At 39.5% G+C, this 19,138-nt stretch overlaps 1 protein-coding gene across 1 annotated transcript in view; it reads right to left on the bottom strand.

Moving 5' to 3' along the window:
- Positions 1–19,138, bottom strand: part of tinagl1 (tubulointerstitial nephritis antigen-like 1) — a 38,293-nt gene that overhangs the window by 7,239 nt on the left and 11,916 nt on the right. Inside the window, exons 3-10 of the mRNA XM_088328388.1 lie at positions 18,712–18,778; positions 16,933–17,025; positions 16,752–16,866; positions 14,426–14,552; positions 14,189–14,339; positions 11,075–11,270; positions 10,914–10,959; positions 9,707–9,830 (exon numbers count right to left, since the gene is read on the bottom strand). Of these exons, the coding sequence (XP_088184514.1) occupies positions 9,707–9,830; positions 10,914–10,959; positions 11,075–11,270; positions 14,189–14,339; positions 14,426–14,552; positions 16,752–16,866; positions 16,933–17,025; positions 18,712–18,778 (919 nt within the window). The remainder of the gene's footprint in view (positions 1–9,706; positions 9,831–10,913; positions 10,960–11,074; positions 11,271–14,188; positions 14,340–14,425; positions 14,553–16,751; positions 16,867–16,932; positions 17,026–18,711; positions 18,779–19,138) is intronic.

Raw genomic sequence — 19,138 nt, 5'->3', positions numbered from 1 at the left:
ATCACTCGCCTCAGGTGTAGTTCCAGCTGCTTTTAAGTCCGCTGTCATTAAACCCACACTGAAACAACCCAACCTAGATCCAGAAAACTTATGTAATTATAGACCTGTGTCAAACCTACCGTTTCTTTCTAAGATACTTGAAAAAGTAGTGGCACAGCAGCTGAATGATTTCATGTCCGAGAACAATCTCTTTGAATCAATGCAATCAGGATTCAGGGCTAACCACTCTACTGAGACAGCTCTGATTAAGGTAACCAATGATCTCCTACGGGCAATGGACTCGGGCACATCATCACTTTTGCTGCTGCTGGACCTTAGTGCTGCATTTGACACAGTGGACCATATTATCTTGCTAGAACGGTTGGAAAAATGGATTGGTCTCTCAGGAAGCGTCCTATTTCAGATCCTACCTCTCAGATAGGACACAGTGCGTTAAATATGGCGAATTGACATCTGAGCCATTTAGTGTTACTTGTGGTGTTCCGCAGGGCTCAGTGCTTGCCCCCCTTCTCTTCAGCATTTATATGCTTCCACTAGGTGATATTATTCGTAAGTATAATATCAGTTTCCATTGCTACGCAGATGACACTCAACTCTATCTCCCGATGGAGGAATCTGCCACACTAAACTGTGGAACTTTGGAGGCCTGCCTCACTGAGATAAAAGAGTGGATGTCACTCAATTTCCTGCGTCTTAACCCTGAAAAGACTGAAATGTTAGTTATTGGTCCTTCTAAGTCCCGTGACTTATTCTCTAAAACCGCAGTGAACTTGGACAATTGCCACATCACACAGAGTGATTCACTTAAAAATTTAGGTGTCATTTTCGAACCTGATCTGTCCTTTCAAACACATGTGAAGAAAATTACTAGAACCGCTTTCTTCCATCTCCGTAACATTGCTAAAATTCGTCCTATACTTTCTCAGTCGGATGCGGAAGTCATAATTCATGCGTTTGTTACCTCCCGTCTCGACTACTGTAATGCACTACTTTCCGGTCTTCCGATGACCAGACTCAAGAGTCTTCAGCTGGTACAAAATGCTGCAGCGAGGCTTTTAACAAGGACAAAAAAGTACGATCACATCACCCCAATTTTGGCTAACCTGCATTGGCTCCCTGTTAGCCTAAGATGCGATTTTAAGGTTCTCCTACTACTATACAAAATCATACATGGACTTTCCCCCTCATATCTTTCAGATCTGATCTCCCCCTATGTCCCGGCCCGAAGCCTTCATTCCGAGAGCGCCGGTCTCCTGGTGATCCCAAGAGCCAAGAAGTGTTCCGCTGGTTCGAGAGCGTTCTCCATCCGGGCACCGGTGTTGTGGAATGCTCTTCCCCCTGAGATCCGATCGGCAACCTCGGTGGAAATGTTTAAATCTAGGCTTAAAACTCACTTCTACTCTATAGCATACGAGTAACCTAATCTTATATGTAATAACTTGTGAAGCCCTTAGAGACTAATCGTGATTAAGGGCTATACAAATAAAAATGACTTGACTTGACTTGACTTGACTTGACACACAGGGACAGACAACTCGCTCGCTCATTCACACCTAGGGACAATTTGGACCGGCCAATCCCCCTGAAATGCATGTCTTTGGAATGTGGGAGGAACCCGGAGTGCCCGGAGGAAACCCACGCAAGCACGGGGAGAACATACAAACTCCGCACAGTAGGTCCGGTAGCTGGATTTGAACCTCAAGACCTCAGAACTGTGCCGCAAGCGCTAACCACTGCGCCGTACTAAACAAAATTCTAAACACGAAGTAGTTTCAAAAATGCTTTAAAAAAAAAAAAAATATATGTATCTCATCTCATCTCATTAGCTACACTGCTTATCCTCAGTAGGGTTGCAGGGGTGCTGGAGCCCATCCCAGCAATCATCGGGCAGTGGGTGGTGACACCCTGAACTGGTTGCCAGCCAATCGCAGGGCACACAGGGACAGACAACTCACTCGCTCATTCACACCTAGGGACAATTTGGACTGGCCAATTCACCTGAAATGCATGTTTTTGGAATGTGGGAGGAAACCGGAGTGCCCGGAGGAAACCCACGCAAGAACGGGGAGAACATACAAACTCCACACAGGAAGTCTGGAGCTGGATTTGAACCCACGCAGGAGGTTCCCAAGACATAACTTGTGCCGCACATGCGCTAACCACTGCGCCGCCGTGCTGCCCTATATATCTATCTATATATCTATATATCTATATATATATATCTATATATATATATATGTATATATTTTTTTTTTTATTTTTATTTTTTTATTTTTATTATTTTATTGTATTATTATTATTAGTTTTTAGACCCGCAAAGCTCTGAACCCGCGAACGTGGAACCACGAAGTAGCGAGGTCCCACTGTATATATAAAACACTAATTATTAAGTCAAAAATATTATAAAATTAAATTATTTTTGAATAAATCAAGACCACACAAAAAATCTTTATATAATAATTAAATTGTTATTTTACTGAAAATAATTTATCAGATTAATCTTAAATTACAAAAAAGGTTACTAGAAATGGTTACACTAAGTTGATGTCCATCCATCCATTATCTGCACTGCTTATCCTCAGTAGGGTCGCGGGGGTGCCGGAACCCATCCCAGCTGTCTTCGGGCAGTGGGCAGGGGACACCCTGAACTGGTTGCCAGCCAATCGCAGAGCACACACAGAGACGGACAACTCACTCGCTCATTGACACCTAGGGACAAATTGGACCGGCCAATTAACCTGAAATGCATGTTTTTGGAATGTGGGAGAAAACCGGAGTGCCCAGAGGAAACCCACGTAAGCACGGGGAGAACATGCAAACTCCACAACGGAGGTATAATCTCATGACCTCAGAATTGTGCCGCACACGCGCTAACCACTGTGCCGCTGTGCTGCCCCAAGTTGACATTTTTCTACTTATTCTTTCAAAAACATAAAAAAATGGATTTTAAAAAGCTGTGCAAATTTCAGTTTCGAGCAAAAAACAATCTATAATTCTGACACAAAGGCGCCAAAAGTCTCTTTTTCCCAAGACTTTCTTATGGGCGCACTCGAAAAAGTCGTCTATTTAAAAAATGCCAAGGCCAAGAAGTTTGGTCAATGACATCCTGGAATCAGGAATATTTATAGTCCGTTTTCCAGCTTCATCTTTCAAAACAGAGAACTGTCGGACTTTTCCTGATTTCAGGCCGGAAGTTGAGCAGGAAGTCCACTTCGCCTCCATATTATTGTGGAAAAAAATAAAAAGTAGCCTCTCCTCAACTGAGTGTTCTCGTGATAACTTGGCGAGCGTCCATCTTGGTGTCTGGCAAAACATTCCCTTCCTGTTTTCTTTCTTTTTGATTTCCCTCGAGAGACTTCCTGATAGTTTTATCTTAAAAAAGAGGGATAGAAATTCCAGGACCGATTTGGACCCTGCCGCCTGTCAGTCAAAACCCGGGGAATGTTGGCATGGATCGGAAAAACAGCTGGAGACAGCCGATTGCAGGATTACAAAAATGTCCAAAACCGAAATCATTTGACGTCAAATTTAGTCATCTAGAGATGTCGCTAAGAGACAAACCGGGAGCACAGAAAAACGTAACCGAATCGAACCATTTCTGACGCATCATCTGACCTCCAATCAAATGGCTTGTCAGGAAGCCCCACCCTTCTCTCTGGGCCCAGACAAAACACCTTTTCCACTACAGTGGAGCACAATGGGGCTTGAGAAAACTTTCCCAAGCTAACGGCTCAAAGGGCTAACACACGGACGCCGGCCTGAAAACGACCGATTCTGGTCTTTGGGAGTCCGCATGGTCAACGTTACTTGAGAGACAGTCTGAAATGGTTTTTCAATTACTAGACAGGAATTTGAAACAAAGGTTCTGTGAGGCTAAGGCATTGCTTCTCAATTATTTTCTGTTACGCACCCCTTGGAAGAAGAAATGCTCTCGCCTTTGGCTTCGTGCTGTCTGCTGCCAACATTTTGAATATAGCAAGTACACCGTTCTTTCCTCATCTCCTTCCGTGGTCACAGTGAAGTGCTACGTATGCTTCAACAATCTTCCTCGTCTTAGCTATTGGGAGGAGACTTTTGTTTGGCTCTTTACCCTGTCTCTTTTCGCATGTCTCCGCATCTGTATTGAATATTTTTTGAAATGGTGTCGCTTGAGGGTCTGCTTCACTTCGTGTCTACACTTCATGCTCAATGATTATACTATGTCAGGCATGTTCAAAGTCCAGCACTGGGGCCAGTTACGGCCTGTGATCAAATTTTTACCGGGTAGCAGCCTCTGTCATAAAATTAATAATATGTGGCCTGCCAGTAAAATCACCATTTCACCATATGATGGTAGTACTGGTCACTTTGCCCTTGTTTTTTGTGAGAATTCTAGCCTTCCCCATTTCAGACATGGTGACTAGAAATAAAAAAGGGAACCTTGACTGTGAGGGCCGCCGATTCCAGGAAAAGAGGAAAATGGAGTATGTTTTCACCGAAATCGGAAACAACTTCGTCTGCCTAATTTGCCAAGAGACTGTGGCTGTTTTCAAAGATCAAGAAGCACTGCCAGACAAAATATGCTGACTAGAAAAGCTAACTGGAAACGAACGCTGTGAAAAGGTGGAGCAATTAGAAGCTGTTTTAACGACGCAACTGTTTTTTTTGGGCCATTTCACGAGACCCTGTGAGTCAAATGAAAATGCTGCAAAAGGCGAGCTATGAGGACGCTGATCCCCAAGCACCCCAACCAAAACAGAGGGTGAATTTATCATGGACTGTTCAAAGAATGCCAGGCTAAGTAGTCGGCCCTCACACATTTTGAGCCTACCATACCTGGCCCACTTTTTAAAAAGTTTAGACACCCCTGCACTATGTGCATAATGGACTGCGTGGAGGTTAAATGTAAATATAACACTCTATTTATCTATCTACCTTGGTCATATCCCTCAAGAGGGGTGACCGACAGCAAGACAAACACATACAATAACAAAGAAAATAAAAGGGGAAAAAAAGCAAAAAAAAAACACACACAAAAATTTTTGCACCATGGCCAACCCAATTGCCCAAACACCCAAACAAGTTAGGCACCTCGGCACCTAAGTTGGTCATGCTTTCGTCCCTCCAGATGAAACGGGACACAAGAAAGCGGCCATGTCACTCGGGTCAGGGTGACACAACACACTCTTCTGTTCAACAGCAGGGCCTGACAGCTTTCACTGGTTTACCCCTGCCGCATCATACCAGCCCATCCTTAAGAACGCGTCCTCCTTCCATTTACTTCTGCTCTGTAGATCTTCTTCAACATTCGCTCCTCATCCATCCTCTCCATGTGTCCAAACCAACAGAGTACTCTCTTATCAACACGCTTGCTCAGTTCCACGACTACTCCAGTTCTGTCTCTCACAATTTCATTCCTCAATCCATCCAATCTTGTCACTCCTAGCATACTCCTCAAACACTTCATCTCAAAAACATTCAATTTTCTTCTTAAATCTGCATTCAGGCTCCAAGTCTCTGCACCATACAACACGGTTGGCACAATCACACTCTCATACAGTCCCCTCTTAACATCCATACTCATACTCTTGTTACTCATCATTCTCCTCAGAGCACCCAAACCTTGCTTCCTTGATTCACTCTGTGCAATACCTCGCACTCCAATCCACCAACTGCAGCCACATCACAACCCAAGTACCTAAAGCTTTCGACTTCTTCCAGCACCTGTCCATGCAACCTTAACGCAGCTTACAAGCTAAACGCAATCGAGCAGTCCGAAAAAGAAGGAAACAGAGCTACTACACGCAAACTTTACCTTGCGAGCGAGTTGCTAGTGTGTTTATGACTAAGGGAGCGTGGGACGTTATCTATATGATAAAGTCTCTTGCCCATACTGGGGAAGACGACTTTGATGACGTCGGTTATAAGGAGGAAGATGAGGATGGTTTACCGTGGTTTCTGCAGGTTTGGTGTGTTTTTTTTAACAGACCGGCTAACTGTGCTGCGAGCGTGTTCCTAGTAGCGTTTTGCTACCCTTCACAGGCACGGTTTGGGATGAAAGTTATAATATTATTATTAAAGCTTTGAAAACTCTCTCGGTGTACCGTCTTTCTTTGTAAATATGTGTAACCATGTATAATATGTATTTGCAACTGTATATTTTTGTAATGTATTTATTTGTATTTATTTTGGACACTTATTCTGATAAGTCTTGCACTGACCAATTAAAAAGAAGGGGCGTAACAGACATTTTCCGTTATTTTGCCGGCTGTGGTTTTAGAACTGCGTATTTTATGTTGTTAAAATCGCGGGACTCAAAGTAGGGTTTGGGTTAATTTTGTGATTATGTTACATGTTTTAATGTGGCCGCATACGGTTTATAAGCAGGTGCGGCTTGTACAACAGTGGCTATCCTCTTAAAATGTGGTGGGTGCGACTTATAATCAGGTGCGCTCAATAGTCCGGAATTTACGGTACTCTTCCAAACTCCTTTACCAACCTTCTCAATGTTTCCTCAGAATCAGCCACAAGCGCTGTGTCATCTGCAAACAACAACTGACTTACCTGCCACACTGTTCCACTGTTGTCCATCATCTCTACACCTCTGCCAAATACTCTTGCATTCACCTCTCTCACCACGCCATCCACGTACACATTAAACAGCCAATATAACACTCTGCCAAATGAAAACGCCACTGTGACTTAGTGTAGTGGAGTTGCAATGGCACGTTATTTGACAGCCTCGCGCCCCTGTGTTTGAGAACCACGGGGCTAAAACATAATGAGCAATTAGTTTAGGCAATCAGGTATGCAATTTCAGTGCTTCAAAATAAAGCACAAAATGTAACTATTTTTATTTACAGAATATACGTAAATCATCTAAGGGGATCCTTTTTTTGTTGAAGAAGAAATCTTTTTAATAAATCAATGTATATATCAAGATTTGAAAGTGTACTGCATTTGTTAGCTGTCTTCAATTTTACTTTTGTATAATATATGTTGATTTATTTATTGATTATTTCTTTATAAAAGTGAGTCCTGCCATAAAGATAAATGTTAAATATGAGTTTTTTGTTGCCGTTATTGTTCTGTGCACCCCAAAATAATAAGACAGTAACACCCTGTCCTCTGAAAATTTTGCTGCTTTAATTGAAGTACTACGAGGCAATGAATCAAATGTTTCCTTTTGTAAGTAATAATGCCATATGTTGCTGTGGAGAATTTATTCTTCCTCACATTTTTGCAGGCGGGGTCAACAAAGCAGTTAATTTTACCGCTTTTATTTGATGAAAACAATATACCGTATTTTCCGCACTATAAGGCGCACCTAAAAGTCTTAATTTTTTTCAAAAGCTGACCATGCGCCTTATAATACAGTGCGCCTTATATATGGCTCAATATTAAATTCGCAAGGTCTCGCAACTTACGCAACAGCCGCCGCCCCTTTTTTCCCCGAACGTGGAGTAGTCCGCGGTGTATGCTGGGATTTATATAAGGGCGTTTCATTGGCTAACCAATGTGTCAATAATTATTTGAATCGATCGCTATTGGCTAAAGTTATTCGGAGCCTCGGATTGGCTAGAGGGCCAAAACAAACCCTGCAATTGGCCAAAAAAGATGTGTCAATCATCCGTTAAATCGATCGTTATTGGCTGAAGTTATTCGGAGCCTCGGATACGCTAGAGGGCCAAAACAAACCCTGCAATTGGCCGAAAAAGATGTGTCAATCATCCGTTACATTGATCGCTATTGGCTGAAGTTATTCGGAGCCTTGGATACGCTAGAGGGCCAAAACAAACCCTGCAATTGGCCGAAAAAGATGACTGAATAGCAAGCTTGCTAAAGTACGCCATAAAGAAACATGTTTCATTAGTCTGTATTTGTAAACATTTTACTCTCCTGGATTTACTACACTCACGGTTGTAAGAAGACCATGATTGCGTATCATTATTGAACGTGAGAACTTAGGTGAGTTATGCGGCTTTATATTTTCCCGGTATCTTGTTTTAGAACGATCTTGATGTTGCTGTGATGAGTTGAGTGAATTAAACTCAATTCCAAGTGTTTATTGTCATATGCACAGTTAAGTTGCGAGCGAAAAAGAAAATAGAAACTAAGGAATGGTTGGCATTTCTTGAATCCCAAGACTTTAACCTTCCGAATGATATTTGAAATGACGCATTTAAGTGACATCTTACGGACACCGCATCCGCACGTGTCTACGACACGTATTTGCTTCTTTGCAAGCTTTGGGAATGTTAAGGGGGTAATCAGTTTGACTGAATCATCTGACTGTTTTGTCAACGTTTCCATTGTAGCGCCTTATAATCCGGTGCGCCTTATCTATGGAAGATATAGGACCAAAAACTATTCTTTGGGGGTGCGCCCTAAAACCCGGTGCGCCCTATAGTGCGGAAAATACGGTATATGTTTTTTCCCCCACTAACTTGGTGTTGCCTGTGCCACCTGTTGGCAGTCAGAGCGCCACCTGCTGTAAAAGATTGTTTCTTAAAGTTTTTGAGGCATATAAAAAAAAAAAGATAATATTGCCATTTTAATTGATGAACTATGAAGCCAATATTAATCAAAATCTTGGATTGAGTTTTGTATCTGATGTGTTGCCTTTGCAAAATGTTGTGAGTCATAGCGCCACCTGTTGCTTTGGCATACAGTTGAACATCAAAACACGCATTACGAAGCATATTTCTTTTGGAAATAAAACTCAAATGGATTATCAAATGTATTTTTGGGACAATACCAATTAAGGTGTTTTTCTTTTGATTATTGTGAAAGTATGCCCACTTGAACAGTCCCAAATATTTACATTGTTCACTTTGAATCGAGGCCTTTATTTTTCCTTATCTGTAAAGCAAAGTTCCGTCAAAAAGATTCTCTGAGAGATAGCCCGGCTGTGTTTTGTCTCCCCCCCAAAAAGCGAGGCATTCAAGAGCATGGGATGACCGTCCGCCAGGTACACCAGGTGTGTCTCTCAGATGTCTGCATATTTGTGGCTGGTGTGCATCCCAGATAATAGCAGGGGGAGGCTACATAAGTGGTAGGGGAGTGGTTTTTGATAGCTTTGTAGAGGGTGGGTTTGGCAGTGTTTTTGACAGGGTTTTCGATAGTGTTTTTGACGATCTTTTTGACGGCGTTTTTGCCGATGCTTGTGAAGATGCTTTGACAGTGTTTTCGAAGGTGTTTTCAAAGGTGTTTTCAAAGGAGTTTTCAAAGGTGTTTTCAAAAATGTTTTAGACAAAGCTTTCAACTGTGTCTTTGACAGTGATCTTGACAGTGATTTTGACTGTGTTTTCAACTGTGTTTTCAAACATGTTTTAGAAAATGATTTTGACTGTGTTTTTCAACAGCATTTTTGACGATCTTTTTGAAGTTGGTTTTGACAGCGTTTTTTGACGATGGTTATAAAGATGTTTTCGACCGTGTTTTAGAAGATGTTTTCGAAGATGTTTTCAATGTGGTTTAAACTGTGTTTTCAAATTTGTTTCAAAAACGATTTGGGTGGTGTTTTTCGACAGCATTTTTGACAATCTTTTTGAAGTTTTTTTTGACAGCGTTTTTGAAGGTGTTTATGAAGATGTTTTTGACAGTGTTTTCGAAGGTGCTTTCAAAGGTGTTTTCAAAGATGTTTTGACAGTGTTTTTGAAGATGCTTTCAAAGGTGTTTTCAAAGATGTCTTTGACAGTGCTTTTGACAGTGTTTTCCTATGTACCCTGTGATCCTGACGGAGTGTGTGGCGTGGCGGCGATGGCGCGGCAGTTTGCTGGCGCTGACGTCCGTATGCCTGTAGATACCGCTCTTGTACACAAAAAAGTCCTCATGCACCTCCAAGATTGCTGCCGCAAAAGAGGATTATTTTCATTAATTCATTGAGAAAAATATTCTGAAAAAAACAGTCAAATGATAAAAGAAATAGCTAAAATCATTGACTTATGTACAAATTAAAATCTATGTTAAAAAAATTGCCATCTGCAAAATAATCTCATTTTTTTTCTTTGGTTATGAAATAATAATGGAAAAAAATCCAATATAGATAAAATAATTTAGTAGAGTAAAAGTGATCAATTACGGTAAGTACTTTATTAATTCCTGTACCTAAAATGATCTGCTGTCTGCAATATCTTTTTTTTTTGTATAGTATATTAAAATACCCGGCTAAAATGTAAATGTAAATTAAATTTTTGTTATTAATTAATATACTAAAAATGTTCTGTCATCGTAATATCTTTTTCTTTTCTGTATTTATAATGATGGCTAAAATGAGTAGAGCAATATCTAATGTAAAATTTTTTTTTTTTTATCAATTAATATACATAAATTATACTGCCATCTCCACATATTTTCCAGTTTTTGTTTTTTAAAGAAAATGTCTAACTACAGCAAAATAATGTCCTGTACTAATTTAAAAATGTATTTATATAAATTGTTCTCACATCCAAAACATAATTTCCTAATTGTAAACAAATGTTCTTTTACTCTAGCATAAAAATAAGCTTTGAAATGATGGAAAGAGAAAATCAATCAAATGATCATTTTGCTCATTCTAAAAGATTATGGCTCTTATTTTATGTGAAAAATTAATGTAAATATGTTAAAAGGAGAAAATAGATATCTAAATTTACTGCAGAACAAAAATATTGATTAATTTAGCATTTTTTAATTAATGCATTGATTTATTAATATTATTTTAAAATAAAATAAGGTACTTAATTAAAAAAAGTGACACTAGAGATTCACAATTGAATTGATTTAAAATGTTAACGATATACAGATGAAATGTCAGTATAATTCATTTACAAGTCATTTGAGAACAGTTGAACTGCTGTTAGTGTTGTCGGCACTGATCACAACTGTCACTGTAATTTGTGATATGGTTTTGTTTGATAAACACAAAATAAAAGTGGAAGGTAGGGTCAAACCTTGCACGGGGCCGTTGTCCATAATCTCCTTCATGATCTCTTTTTCCTGCAAGAGATGCGAGTGATTGATTTATGACCTCGCCGGCTCCTTAACGCCTGACTTCTTGACTTCATAGACCGGCACAGTTGCCTGTGTTTTTGCCCAAATAAGGCCGTCTTACTATGGATGAGAGGCGGTAGGGCGGCGTGGACTGGTAGATGTGGTTGTGCTGGAGATGGTGTGCGTTTGGGCATCGTTGCGTGGCCTGCCGTTTGCCTCGGCCTACTGAACGGCTTTGCATCATGCAGGGGCTTGAACCCGAACTCGCTCCAAATTGCACTGGGGCGGCGTATGGGTAGCAGTCTTCTGTCACAACCCTGAAAAAAAATCAACAACAAAAAAAAAACACAACACATGCTGCCTTAGCGCTGTTTTTTTTAGTCACGTGACAATAAAACTGCAGAATTTGGAGCATACAAAATATGTTTCTTTACCGACCTATGTGAGTTTAGCTTTAAAACAGCTAATATTTAGCATTCTTCCTCTGGAAATAGAAGCCTGAAAAAACAAATTTTTACACAACTCCAAAGGTTTACTCAATTTTAACATTTGATATAGCTAACAACAACAGGAAAAAAACCAAAAATCAGCTTTATGGGAAAACTGACCTGAAGCTAGCTTCATATGCTACGTTAGCGCTCTCTTAGCCATGTGACAATCAAACTGTAAAATCTGGAGTAAACAAAGCATATTTGTGAATTTTTGCAAAATTCGTTTTAGCATTCAAGATAGTAAAAAAAATACCAATTTTTTACTTCGACCTTTGTGAGTTCAGCTTAAAAACAGCTAACATTTAACATTATTCAACTGGAAATAGAAGCCTAAAACAATGAACACATTTTTACACAACTCCAAAGATGTACTTAATTTTAGCATTCACGATCCCTATAAACATTTAAAAAACGGTCTCTCTCTCTCGCTCTCTCGCTCGCTCGCTCTCGTAGTTTTTTCAATTTTGCACAGCTTTTGAGCATTAGTAACAGTCATGGCATTGTAACAGCCATACCTGTCAACCTCCACGGCTCCATGCCCGTACAAACTGTCGTATTTTCCCTTATTAAATACAAAATAATCTTACACCATATTCTTTTTTTTTTTTTTTTCGCAATGATGCATGATGGGAAATCCCCAGGCGGCAGACGCATGCGCACAGTAGCATCAAACCGCTCGCTTCGTTTGCAACGAAAAAAAACGATACCAAGATAAAGGCTACCGCGGCAAACTCGTTAGACTTGATTGATTTGCCGTTTCGTGATAGTCTGTGTTTACCGGATGGTACCCATCATTGACAAATTTGCGTTTTTCCGTATGGATTTTCTTGTACGTCGTACACGTCTTAAAATGCATAATAAAGGTACTTTGTACAGCAAAAAGGTACAGGTTGACAGGTATGGTAACAGCAGAAAAAAAACATTATTTAGATTACCCCGTTACTTAAAAAAACAACACTGTTACGTGACGGCGTTATTACCAACACTGTATTTAAGCGTACGTAATGCGCCAATGGACGAATTGCGTCTATCATAGTCACTGACACTTGACAGAGAGAGATGAGGGGTGTGCGTCCATAATTGTTGTGGAAATTTTACAAAAGGCAATTTCATATACAGTGTTGCAGGTAAAAGCACTTCTCTTTTTGTCTGTATTTTATTTCTCCTTCAATGTAGCACTCATTTTGTAGAAATGGCGTGAGCCTTCTGTGAGCGCAGCACAGTTTCGCACTAGTAATGCATTCAGGAACATTTAGTAAATTTGATTTATTGTCTTTTTTTTGTATTTTGCAGTTAATTGGTGTTCAAAAACATTTATATGATCACCTTATCGTTCGTTATATTGTGAGACTGTTTTACTTAGCCCAGTAAATGTGAATATTGTCAAGAGGTTTGGCATCCCCACTTCAAACAAGTAAAACTCGAAGTCTGACAAAAGACACCCCAGAGTTTGTTGGAAATTTAGAAAGCGAACACTTGGTTTGTTTTAAACAATATTGTGTTCTTAATGTGAACTAAAACAGAGCATATCTTGTCTGCCATGTGAAAGAGCATGTTTTATTTTTGCTTCATAAAGTACACTTAAATAACTATAATTTAAGCACTTTTTGTAGGACTACAACCATCTACCTGACCTTGGTTTCCTCCAATTCTTTTTTAGCGTTACATTGTTTATTTATATTAAAAAAACCTTTGTAAATGTATATATATTGTGTTTTTTTGTCATTTATTTGCATATTTGGCACTGGAGTAATCCAGAAGTAATCAAAAGCAATCAAGTTACATCACTGCAATATTATGGTATTACGTTACGTATTACATATCTCAACAGGTAAAAAGTAACTGCTTCCTTGCTTCAAGGAAGCAAGGTTTTGAGTGCTCTGAGGAGGGGACTGTATGAGAGTGTGATTGTGCCGACTGTGTTGTATGGTGCAGAGACTTTGAGCCTGAACGCAGATTTGAGAAGAAAACTAAATGTTTTTGAGATGAAGTGTTGTTAGGAGTGACAAGGTTGGATAGTTTGAGAAATGAAATTGTGAGAGACAGAACTGGAGTAGTAGTGGAACTGAGCAAGCGTGTAGATAGAGTACTCAGTTGGTTTGGAGACATGGAGAGGATGGATGAGGAGCGAATGTTGAAGAGGATCTACAGAGGAGAATTAAATGGAAGGAGACCAAGAAGAAGGCCGCGATTGACGTGGATGGATGGTGCACTGCAGGAAAGAGGTCTAAGTCTAGTGGAAGCTAGAGCTCTTGTTGGTGATAGGAATGAGTAGAGATGTGTTGTAAAAGTATAGTGGGATGTTAGGACGTGTTCTAAGGGATGGGCAGGGCACCTGTATGATGCGGCAGGGGTAAACCAGTGAAAGCTGTCGGGCCCTGCTGTTGAACAAAAGAGTGTGTTGTGTCACCCTAACCCGAGTGACATGGCCGCTTTCTTGTGTCCCGTTTCATCTGGAGGGACGAAAGCATGACCAACTTAGGTGCCGAGGTTCCTAACTTATTTGGGTGTTTGGGCATTTGGGTTGGCCATGGTCCAAAAATGTCTGAGTGTGTTTTTTTGATATTTTTTTCCCCCTTATTATTTTCTTTGTTATTGTATGTGTTTGTTCTTGCTGTCGGTCACCCCTATTGAGGTATACGACCAAGGTAGATAGATAAAAAGTATCTGGATCAAATTACATTTTTTAAGTAACCCTCCCATTCTTGTCGGTCACTAAGGGAAAGATTTGTTTGTGCGCTCACCCTCTACGGCGCAGGTACCACCAGGCCCCATCCACGCGCCCTCCGGCGCAGCCGCCTTGGTTTCTGGTGTCACAGGAAATTAGGTTCTGCGGGGAAAGCTGAGGCATCATGTGACCCATGGAATGGATGGAGATTCGATCCGATGCCACAGCTGGGGAAAAAAATAAATAAATGATAGGGGGATATTTTTTGGGGGGTGGGTCGGTGGGCGGTTGATTAAAAGGACGGTAGGCTGACCTGCAGTGGAGAATGCCCAAGAGGCAGCACAGTTTCCCTGGTCCAAAGGTTGGTGGATCTTGCCAGGCCACTTGTCGGCCGAGTTGAAGCTGGCCGGCAGGACATCGGTGGCCGGATCCATCTTCACCTAAGACATGCAATAATTTGTTTTTTAAATCAATTCGATCATCCGTCATTGCTGGAGCCTCTGCTCAAGATTGTTGATGAAGTGACATGATGATGTAAACATAATTATTTAAAACAGAAAAATAATTTTGCATACTTCAAAAACTACGATTTCTTTCCTTTTTAATTTATTTCTTTAAGAATGTATTTGTTATTTTTCGTGTACTTTCTGAAAATTGTACTGCTGGCTTCTAGATCGTTATCCAAAATCCTAACAGCATGCTAAGACCCAGGCTAAAAGTAGATGATCTTGAAATACAGAGACCTCTCACTATTTCGCGCTTCAGTTATCACTGGCCAACTTCGCGGATTCTTAATGAAATGTCTTTATTGTCATTGATATAAACGTATCATTGTGATGCACTTTGAGAAGACAGCACACAGCAAATGCTATTACTGGGGCAGATTAGTCTTTGTGTGTTGGGTAGGCGTGATTGTCTGTGTGCGTGACTGTGATAGACTGGTGTATGCTGTCAATTAAACAGCAGGGCGGGCGCAAAAGTCAATCTTTACAAAACAAACTGCCAAGCAGAGATACAGCTAATATTTCAGCAACTCGTTATATTGAAAAGAAATTCGTCAACTAAATAAGACTCTTGAGGAAAGTCAGAAGAGTGCAAGAAATGGTGATCACCAGAGTGCTCTGTGGATCGTTTCTGGTCCGGGAAACAACTGAGGCAGCGTCAAGAGAGATGGCTATAACGAGGCTGCAGGTCTGGCCTACTGCTACAGTTAGGCTAACAACTCTCTTAAGCGACCCGTACCGAGGATGTATCTCACCAACGCCAGATCTATTTCCCCATAAAACAGATAATCTTCACTACAACTCGTGGGAAATAGCTACGTTTGTGACTCTTCTAATTAGCACGGAGACCTGGCTCAATTGGTAGCAATCCACGATGCTAGAGTGCAGCTAGCTAGCCACTCTCTCCATTGTTTTCTAACACTCAAAGGAAAAGCCCTCCAATTTCGTTGGACTTTTGTACAGTGACAATAAAGACCATACATTTAACTGCAATTATGTATTCTGTGTTTTATTTTGAAGATTTATAGTTGTTATTTTGTTACTTTATACGCTCATTAGGTAAGGACATCATGTGGATTTTGACTTTTTGTGAGAGTATCTGGTCCACCAACAACCCTGATTACTGCGGGTTTACTGTACATCCAAAATAGTGTTATACAACCAGACTAGCAAAAATGCAATGTTTTTACACTGTATTAATATTGATTAAAATGTTTACAGGTAAAAAAATACAAACTGCGTACTGTAAACATGATGCTGACTTTGGCAGGCTAAGGAAGAAAAAAAAAAACGCTTGCTAACCTTGCCAGTTAACTTAACCTTAAAAAAATGGCACATTGTTCGCTTGTTTCCCGAAATGCAAAATGGTTTTAATGAAGTTTAAGGTCAAGGTAACGGAAATTTTAGAATCTAGAGAAATAACGCAAAGCACGGAGAAAGTCAGAAATCAAAACGAAGAGATTTGGTTGTTTTATGTCAAAATAAAACCAAGGTGACTGAATGCTTTAAACAGTCAGACATTTTAAAGACCAAAAATTAAACCGAATAAATTTAACTTCCAAAAATTGCACAGTTCTAAAGCCAAAACATACATAACCATGTTAGATGAGCCAAAATCCCCCCAAAATATCCTCAAAGGGTATTTGAAACGAGTAGAACGCAATTGTTTACAAAGTTTAAAAGAAATATTAAATCAGTCAGGCAGGGATGATTAAATGAAACGCTCCGTACAATAATAAAAAATGAAACAAGGAGTTCCACTTTTGCCTCCTTATTTTTAGTACGTCAAATCGTTTTGAAAGGTTGCTTGCTATAATTGTTACACGTAAATACTTTCGGTAATTAAGTCACATTTGTGGAAATCAACCCCCCATGAACTATGTCTTTTTATTATTTTAGTTATTCATGAGAAAACCATTCTAAAAAAGAGGAGATCCAAGTATGAAATACTCTTCCTACAAAAATACAATTAAAAGAAAAAACAAACAAAACATATGCTTCTTTGTTTCAATAGTTGTTTAACATTATTGTTATACATAACAGATAAAATATTTGAGTCGTAATCCCAGGGCGGATTTCTAAACGGAACAAATATGCATTCAATCCGGATGATGTGTGCCTAAACTAGATGTTGACCTGGATCTGGTTCATGTTCATGATGCTTTTGGAGGGTCTCTGCGTCCCCAGTCGATATCGAATGCCCTCGTCCAGCGTCAGGCCATACAGCTGGCTGTAGTTGGCAGCCCTCCACCTTAAGAAAAAAAAGTAAATATATAAATATTTATTGTACGAAAACATTTATTTGTGCTTTGCTTACCCGTAATTCCCTCTGTTGACAGCCTGGATCAAGTCATTGTCCATCAAGCAGGCGTTGTCTTCGCACTCCCAGCGACCTGTGGTGCCGCATGTGCTAAAAAATCAAAATAAATATAAATGTTTAAACTAATGTTTTAAGATTAAAGATAAATATCTTGATTTTGGTCTTGTTGCTAGGCAGATTTCAAAGACACAAGTTCAAAATCTGGACTGAAAACAAAATTGATATTGTTCCACTGGAAGATCATTATTTTACAGATCTTATCATTTAATTAACCAGGAAAGCAATAAAATAGATTTATCTAATACATTTAGGTAAATATATTTGCATTTAATATTTAAAGGAAAGTAATTCTTACAACTAGTATTGTTTTAAAAATGTAGAAGAAAAGAATACTTGCTGATCATTATTTTACATATATAATAATTAAAATATTTTTAACCAGAATAAAAATATAACATAGTAAAATAAAATAATAGAACAGATTTGTGTTTTTCATTTATTTATTATATTTATTTAAAAATCTTTAATTCAATATTCATCTATCCATCCATTATCTGCACCGCTTATCCTCAGTAGGGTCACGGGGGTGCTGGAGCCCATCCCAGCTATCTTCGGGCAGTGAACCAGTTGCCAGCCAGTTGCAGGGCACACAGAGACAGACAACTCAATTGCTTATTCATACCTAAGTACAATTTGGACCAGCTAATTAACGTGACATGCATGTTTTTGGAATGTGGAAGGAAACCGGAGTGCCCGGAGGAAACCCAAGCAAGCACGGGGAAAACGTGCAAACTCCGCACAAGAGGATTCGATCCCATGCGGACGCGCTAACCACTCAGCCGTTAAAGAAAATATTCAAACAAAAGTTATTAGTAAAACTATTATTATTATTATTATTATTATATTTTTTTAATATCTTTAATAATTATATAACTAATTTAACCTTTTTAACCAGGAACAAAATATAGTAAAATTATAGAATAATAATAATAATAATAATAATAAGGAGAAGAAACTATACGATTTTTTTGAACATTCTAAATACAAAAAATATAACAAATATATTTATTGAATTATTTTTGCATTGAATATTTAAAAAAAAGTCAAACTTAAAACGTTAATCATTTTTGTTAGTAAAATTAAAAAACTATACGTTAATTTTACAAACTATTATTGTTATTGTCTTTTTATTTTTTATTTTTTATTAATGGCATCCCAAATAATCTGACAAGCAAATTGAGTTGTCAGTGCACCAAAATGAATTGTCAATTTGAATTTTTGCACAGGTTTATCACTCGCATTTCAAGATTCTTGTTAAGTGGAACTGGTCATATGTTAACAGAAATATTTTGTCAATATCAATATCCCCAAAAAAATATGTCAGAAATACAGTGGATTTTCTGTTTCCTGATTGGCCATTTGTTGCTCAGCAAAATTCAAATAAATAAATACATTTCGTGAATCAAAATCAGATCAGGATAAGAACGTGCGTGGGCTCAGTAACACCCGAAATGAAGACAGGAGTTTCCGTGTTTGGGAAATGAGTCGGTGAGCGAGTAGGAGTGGAGAATTCTTGGAAAGTAAAGACTAGAAACAAGGCGGTTTTGTTGTTGGAGAACATCTGACGTTTTGAGCTATTTTCAGAATTTCCCAGCCTGCTGTCGTCCATCAACTCGTCTCCGGAACTTTTTTATCCAAGCCCCTCATTGATTACAGATAAAGTTGACGGTCTTGCTTCCGACAAATTTTTGGACTCGAATCGATTTTAGTACGTACCACAGGTTGCAGTTGTCCTTGTATGTTTGTCCTGAGAAGAAGCGGATCCCGTTTCTCTCGCAGGAGCCTGCCAGGAGACACACAAAAAATTCTCTATCACAATAGCGTTGCCTTCAAGGGCGAGGCCAAGGTCGAGGAGGCGCTGAGCTCCACTGAGCCGCTGCAGGAATGTGCCCATGTTTGATTCCTGCTTCTTTTGCTAGAATGGGAGACTGCAAAACAAAGTACAGTAATCCCTCGTTTTTCGAGGTTAATGGGGACCAAGACCACCCGCGAAAACTGAAAATCCGCGAAGTAGCCGAAAACCTCCTTCATAAACTGAGCGCCACATAAGAAGGGGGTGCGGTGGGAAGAATTGAAGGAAGGGGTTTGGGGTTTCTGAGCGAAGCGGCAATGACTAAGCATTGTGTCAGGGCCTCCCCCTTCC

This window comes from Urocampus carinirostris, chromosome 2 (assembly GCF_059441175.1).
Source record: "Urocampus carinirostris isolate Australia breed hairy pipefish chromosome 2, RoL_Ucar_1.0, whole genome shotgun sequence".
Taxonomy (NCBI): Eukaryota; Metazoa; Chordata; class Actinopteri; order Syngnathiformes; family Syngnathidae; genus Urocampus; species Urocampus carinirostris.
This window is presented reverse-complemented; position numbering and strand designations above follow the sequence as displayed.